At 37.6% G+C, this 7,710-nt stretch overlaps 1 protein-coding gene across 1 annotated transcript; it reads right to left on the bottom strand.

Annotated features, from left to right (window-relative positions):
• Positions 1-298: 298 nt before the first annotated feature.
• LOC110924384 (uncharacterized protein DDB_G0286299-like) lies at positions 299-7,710 on the bottom strand. Its single transcript, XM_022168397.1, has 3 exons — positions 7,380-7,710; positions 677-1,008; positions 299-562 (listed from the first exon to the last, which is right to left on the bottom strand). Exons 1-3 carry the CDS (start codon positions 7,708-7,710, stop codon positions 299-301), a joined length of 927 nt encoding a protein of 308 aa, XP_022024089.1.

Genomic DNA, 7,710 nt, shown 5'->3' with positions numbered 1-7,710 from the left:
CATCGTCGTGAGATTCTTCAGTATATGTCTTGTAGTAAATATCTCCCAAAGTATCCTTAGGACCAATGGGAGCTTGTGGCATTGACCCTCCGGCACCACCAGCCGCGCTTGCACTCCCGCCAGAACCACCAGCACTTGCACCACCCGCAACAGTGGTAGTCTTTTTATGCGCTGCTTGCTCGGGTACAGTAGCAGCTGACCCCCTAGTAGCAGATGTCACTTGCATAGTTTGGGTGGGGGCATCTGGCTGCGTAGGCTCTGTTGGTTTAACTACCTCAGGCCCTTTCTGCAGGATAGTTTATTTTTCCTTCTCATTGAAGGGCTGGTCAAGCCCTATGATACGCATGACCTTCGGACCCTGCGCCGTAACACGCTCAGTGACAGCAGCAGTCTCGGTCTGTTTCGGTTTCTCCTTCTCAAGGGTTAGACCACCCGTAGGCTTCTCAACCTCCCTCTCAGTTGTCTTGGGGGGTAGGATGATAAACTCCGTCTTCTTCGGCACTGGCTCCTTTGGGTCCTTCCACTCAACACCCTTAGTTTTCTCAGGGGTCTTCTTTAAAGCCTTTGCAGAAATCAAGTGTTAGGAAATTCTACTAGGGAAAATATGGAGGGCATCATAGCACTAACCTAGTGAAAACTTGTAAAGGGAGCGCAGGCTACTTTGCTTCCCTATCACCGAGCCAACATTCTTTTCCGCCGCTTTAGCGCCAGCAGCAGCCTCCTCCCTAGATCTTTTTCTGCTCACCAACTTGGCAGCAGCTTCCTCCTCATGTTCTTCTTCTTCTTCCTTTTCATCCAAGGTAATCGATGAAGGGGTCATGCCAGCTTCAGGGATCCGAGATCCCGTGCTTCCAGAACTATTTGAACCAGCTGCGCTGGTTTTCTTCTCACCTATACGGGACAAACCCTCCAGTGAATCACACGCAACAACATAATCTTCCAGGTTACTCTGCCGAAATCGAAGAGTACCTTTATCTTGCGACGCGGTAGCCGCGCGGCTAGATCCACCTGTCACACCCAAAAACGTCGCAGCGGAATATAAAACATAGTGGTGACGGAAGCTAGTGCCCATTTATATCTTGTCGATCGATGCATTTAATTGTTGGACATTTTAGTATATTTTAGATGTAAGTTATTTAAACATTACGTTTCAAGACACGATACAACCATGACAGAGTTAAATTGTCTTTGATCCTTATGGATCTTATTACATCTGTCCCAGAAAGTTTAAAATTAGTCCAACATATTTAAGTAGCAAAACATGCATCAACAACCACAAGATACGCCATAATTCCCGAAGCCGAACTCAAGTACCTGTATAACACGTTATAAATCAAGTGTCAACACAAAGGAAGGTGAGTTCACATATTCACTTACTACCAATTTTATTTCAAGGAAAACTTTCTGATTAGGTGTTTATTTGAAAACATCCATATAAATTTTAGAAAGTCCATTTTACTTCCTTATTAAAAATCCATGGGCCTTCCGCCGGTTCATCGATCCGACAACTGTAATATATATTGCCCAGGTTTTGTATATTAAATTATAGCGTAAATTTTCAGACTCGTATGTTAGCTAGACGATACGAACTATATATTAACCATGCAGGGATAATCAAATCTAGACAATAAACAGAATTTAAATTCGTCGTTTGACTTGACACGGGGCGACCGGTGACGACGTGGTTGTCAACCCGATAGATCTACCAACAATTCATCGCGTGCAATACTTAACTGATTAAACGATATCATGGGCGCAGGGTCTTCTTGAAGGACAATATGATGTCTGCCTCACGTACAATATATATATCCTACTAATATGAAAATTTAATACTCGTCGTTATACGAATTCCCCTTACTCTCCATTATATGAGACCCAGTCAAGAATTCGTCCCCAACTGTACGGTCTTGTTTCACTTAAGAAATACCGTACTTACAATATTCATTCATCAAAAACGTTTTACTTCGAAACGTATGACTTATAAAATTTCATATATTTTCAGCAAAAATATATATTTTATATTAAAAGGTATGTTTTATTTCGAAAACATTGTTAACCCCTTTTAATGACGTGTTCTACCCCCAAAATATATACAAAGCACTAAAATGAGGGGTTTAGTGACACTCTCCTTTGGGTGCGTATTTTAATTCTGCAATCCCAGAGTTTGATTTTTATATATGTCCTAATATAGGAACAATTCTAAATCAATATACATAACACAAAAATCCCAAGTTTCTCCGTTTCTTATAATTATCACATAACTTTGAGATTTTCTCGAAAAGTTGACATTTTTGATTATGTTGGCATGTTAATATATATATGAGTCCATATATATATTTTTATGATTTTGCGACTTGAACGATTTTAATGGTGACCATTATTGTGTAAACCCGTTACTCTCCCGTTTATAGGCAATATATCTACGATTTGCGCGTCGTAATATATATATATAAACGTTCATATAATTTAACACCGAAACACGCGAAATATTGCTAACTTATCTATTTTGTCATTTTTAAAGCAATTATATATAAAACATCTCATATGTATCAAATTTCATGCTCGACAAACAAGTTACACATTTAACGTAATTTTACCGTTTCTACCGCACAAAACGTACATGCATACATGCATAGTCTAAATTTCCCACTATCAAATTAACACTTAACATATTATCACATTTACATGTTTAAATCACTTAACACATTTTATCACATAAGGTTCACTCAAAATTTACCCATACTAGTGTTCATTGAAAAAATGCGTATTTTAGCGATTCGGTAACGTTTTCGGGTGTCGGAAGTCATGTATGACCAACCAAACACCAAGTGAACTTAAAATTAGTTAAAATACTTGTTTTTAAACTAAAAACATCAGTTTATTTACTTTATTTACAGATCTAAATCAGTTTTACAAAAATCACTCGAAAAGCCGATTTTTGACCGTTTTAACACATAGTTTTGCTTTAAACGTTACTATAACCATCCCAACTCGAAACGACTTGATATTTTAACACAATACATGTTATTTACTGATTAAAATAGTGGTTATAATCAGATTAGTGCAGTTTTTGTGTAAGTAACATAAATCATGCGATTTCACGTATTTTACAACTTTTAATGCACCAAGGACAATATGTAAAGCTAACAAACATTAGGACAAAGTTATATGTCACTAAACACTTTAATATAACTTTATTTTAGTGTTTATAATCTGCTAATAACTGATTTTTACTAAATCATACTCAAATCACATTATTTCACCTATTTTACAAGTTTCTAAGCCTCATGTATAACATGGAAAGCTAGTAAACCTTATGACAAAGTTTTATATCATTTTAACACTTCAAATACTCATATTTTTAGTGTTTATTTTCTGATCAAAACTTATTTTTATCATACCATGCTTAAATCATCATTTCATGCTTTCATATCATCATGCATGTTCATGTATGTGCATCTAATCCACTCATGTCATAACTTTATCATCTAACATGACCTCAATATGCATCAAAACTTCACTAACATCATTCTGTTTCAATTATTTTACATAACACTTAAATCCTTCAAATCATTCATGCTCATTCATACTTAGATCTTTCACATTTTAGTTTATACAACACTTTTACATGCATGCATACATATATACATACATATATACGAATTACACATACACACATACTTTAAAGAAATTACTTTTTCAACATATCACTTTAAAATCTCTAATCGTTTTGGAATCTTCTTGCATGATAACCAAAAATTCGTTCAATCATTATATTTTTCAAGAAAGCAAACAAATCAAAAAATTTTCATCAAAAAACAAAATACAACTTACACACATATATACACACACAATCGGCCATGTGCACACACATATACACACCCATTTTTACTTTGATTAAAACATCATTCTTTGTTTGATTCAAGTTTGTGATTCATTCCAAGTTCAAGAGAAACTATCTAATATCTCTATCATCACTAAAAATTATGAATGTGATTTTTAAAAAATAAGTTTATACCTTCAAGATTATTAGTAGGTTTTAACAAGATTCTTGATGGTTAGAAGCTTGTTTCACCAAGAAAACACTTTCGGATACTCAAACCACCTTAAAACCTTCTTGGAATGAACTTTGATCTTCATGAACAAGTGAAAATTTTGAAATTATGTGAGAGATGAAGGCGTTTTCGGCTGAATTTTTAGAGAGAGAGTGAGAATGAGTTTTGAAATGGTAGTATTTCTTGGATTGTGCATTATAATTAGATGATTGTTGGAGAATCTTCATGATGGCACCTCCCATTTTATCCAATCAAGTGGAGAGAGAGGAGAGAGAAGCTCTCTCAATCCGCCACCTTGTGTCCATCTCTCAAAATTTGTATGCATACATATTATACATGCATATATATAGATTAAACTGGTATTTTACTTGATACCGGGTATTTTATCTGGCGTTCTAACCCCGTTTTAGTGCGTTTTAAATTATTTTGAACACTCTACAAAAATAAACTCACCAAACTATTATTAAACAATATTTTGTTTGCCAGGACTAGGACTGGCTGCGTTGCCGGTATTTGGCAGTATGCGCGCTGTGCTGCGCGGTACGCGCTTAAAATCGCAAAAATAGGGATTTATGCTTTTTTATTTATTTTTATCATTCTAAAGTAATAAACTCATTAAATTATTACTAAAATGATTTTCAGTTGCCTTGACAGGATGTGTTGACAGTATTTTGTCGGTATACGCGCTGCATCACGCGGTACGCGCTAAAACTCGAAAAATAGAGTTTCTTAGCGTTTTAATTTATTTTTCCTCACGAATATAATTTAAAATTATTATTCTAATCATAACAGACTATTTTTAGAATTTTAACACTGATCGGGTGGTCACCGACGTTCGTTTCGCATTTTAACCGTTACGCGATAAGCGTTTATCTTACCGTTGCCAACATAATTTTTACCAAGATTTAAATTTGCCAACTCATTAAATACCATATATAAACATCATAATCAGTCAAATACAGCCTTTTATCTATTCACAACACGTGTTACAATTGTACGGTACGGCCCGAAAAGCCGGGTGTTACAGTCTCCCCCTGTTTAGGAAATTTCGTCCCCGAAATTTTTACTCTACAGGTTTTGTTTTCGCACAAAGTGGAAACAGTAAAAACAAGCTTGATGGATAAGGTCTTGTAGTTTCTACGAGAAACTTTGATTCTTACAAAGAATCTTCGTTGACCTATATTACATACACACTCAAGTCCTAATCTCGCATCTCAACGCTCTATGCCCTTTCCAAGGTCCAACATTCACAAGCACTTAGTCAAGAAGATTAAGTCGAAATTCCACTTATTCGGGTTCTACATACGTATATTTACATATACATTACCCCGTACCTAAGATAGTCTGAGTTTACACCCGATTGATCCAACTCGAGATGGGCTCTCGAAAGAATCAAATCTCATAAACTCGTCTTCCTTCCTTCTTGCATTCATTTCAGATATCCATAAATCGCCAAATCAATAAATCGCATACACGACTAGAATACTATAATTCGCCTGTCCGGTTATTATCATAACTCTTCTAGCTATATGTACTGCTTCTACGATACTTCGATAAACTTCCGCTTATCTTCCAAACAAATCTCTATAAAGAACAAAATCAGTGTATTATCCATTATACACTTTCTCAACTGTACCCAAACAATACATCATGTACACTACTCCATCCTTATGGTAGATAACTCGGGTCTGGTCAATTGTCCTTTGTCACGTCAGCTTGACAAAATGGTGATCAACACTTCTACCCATGCAAGGCTTCAAACAGAACAACCTAAATACTAGCGTGTTAATTATTATTGTAGGATAACTCTGCCAAGGGCATGTGAGTATCTTAACTTCCTTCGGAGTCCATCATACACGCTCCCAACTTTCCTTTTAAAGATCCGAAAAGCTTCCTACTATCTTGCTGTCCAATCAATTTCCATTTTCCTTTTAGGGTTACTAGTATCGAAGGCTGCACTAATTTAGGGAAATTCTTGATAATTCTCCGGTAGCACCTAGTTAGTCATATGGATCATCATACTCCCGACGGGGTCTTTAGCACTCCTCATCTCTCACTAACTCCATAGTTAACTTCAAACGTTACTCATGATTCTCCTTGGTTCGCACATAGGCAAGTATGTCGTCGATGAATATTATCACGAATTCATCCGATTAGGGTTTCCATACCCTGTTCATGAGATTTACGAATATATAAATGGCGCATTAATTTAGTCAAAGGCATGACTAATAACTCGTAATGGCCATATCGTGTTCGAAAAGCAGTCCTCAGCATACCTCCGTCAGCAACCTTCAACTGATAATGTCCTAATCGTAGGTCGATCTTCGTGTAGCAGCTGGATTCCTATAGCTTGATCGAACAAATTGTCAATCCTCGGTAAAGGGTACCGATTCTTGATAGTCAACTTGTTTAGCTCTCTGAAATCCTCTCACATCCTGAAGGATCCATCCTTCTTTCTCTTCAAACAAACAGTTGCATCTCAAACGAAAAGCTTGATCAAAAGAAAACCTTGTCCAAAAGCTCTTAAAACTATCTCGACATTTCTATCATTCTCAAACGGTGCTTAATCTATAAGGAGATTGTGCAATTGGGCGCAACACCGGGTACCAGATCGATCCGAAATTCGATCTGTCTCGCAGGGGGGGGGAATCCAGGTAAGTCTTTTTAGGAAAACTTCTGGATAATTACGAACAATAGGAATCTCTCTGGTATTCCTACGTTCGGCTTTTGTATCCACCGCGTTAACTAAGAACGCAGGATAGCCCCTTTTGCAACCACCTGAGCATCCTCACAAAACTGACAGTTCTCAACCATCAACACTCGACACTCGACACTCAACTCGGTCGATCTCCACGAACAACTACCACCATTCTACCGTTATCAGGACGAGATATCCTAGCTAGCTTCTTCAAGCGATAGTCCCCACTTTGTCCTTGGATAATCAATCCATCCTCACATCTACGTCAAAGCTCCCCAGCTCCACTGGAAATAAACCAACACTAGAACTACGATCACCTAACTAAATACTACAACCGCAAACGACCTCACTAGTTTCCATCAACTTACCAATTGCTAGTTCTATCGGGCACTTTATACTCAGCTTACTTGTAGGTGAATACAAAAATGGTTCAAAGTTTTTCGAACAAAACTCAAGTCAGCTTTGGTAGTAAAAGTATGAACATAGGCTGGTTTTTTATTTGAAACATACTGGTAATAACAGCAAGATCGTCTCGTGCATTCCCAGCGTTTAGCTCGAACGCTCTACCCCGGGCATCTAGACCCTTCAATTTCAGACAATCTCTCTCTTGAAATGTCCTTGCTCACCACACTCGTAGCATCCCTCGAGCGTAACTCCATCCAACGTGCTCTTAGCATAGCACTCGCGAGTCGTATGTCCAGTCCGACCACATCTGGCGCACTTTCTCCGCTCATCCTCGTGAGTCTTCTTCTCAAAACTTCTCCTACCATCCCTGGCATTATCCTTTCCTGACTCTCTAGGATTAACCACATATGCTTTCCCCGAACTGCGTTTCTCATCACCCTTGTCATCGGTATCTTTTCTCAAACTCTCAAACTTTCTCTCTCGCGAATCCTCAGATCTAGGCTCGGAATGCGGAATTATTTGAATGGTCGATTTGCTAAGACGGCCCGACAT

This window comes from Helianthus annuus, chromosome 17, assembly GCF_002127325.2.
Source record: "Helianthus annuus cultivar XRQ/B chromosome 17, HanXRQr2.0-SUNRISE, whole genome shotgun sequence".
Classification (NCBI taxonomy): domain Eukaryota; kingdom Viridiplantae; phylum Streptophyta; class Magnoliopsida; order Asterales; family Asteraceae; genus Helianthus; species Helianthus annuus.
This window is presented reverse-complemented; position numbering and strand designations above follow the sequence as displayed.

Excerpts from the sequence above, each read along its gene's own strand:
- LOC110924384 (XM_022168397.1), bottom strand. The coding sequence starts at position 7,710 with ATGTCGGGCCGTCTTAGCAAATCGACCATTCAAATAATTCCGCATTCC. Across the intron at positions 1,009-7,379 it reads CGAGGGATGCTACGAGTGTG|GTGGATCTAGCCGCGCGGCT; the intron begins GTGAGCAAGGAC and ends TGGGTGTGACAG. Across the intron at positions 563-676 it reads CGGAAAAGAATGTTGGCTCG|GCTTTAAAGAAGACCCCTGA; the intron begins GTGATAGGGAAG and ends ATTTCTGCAAAG.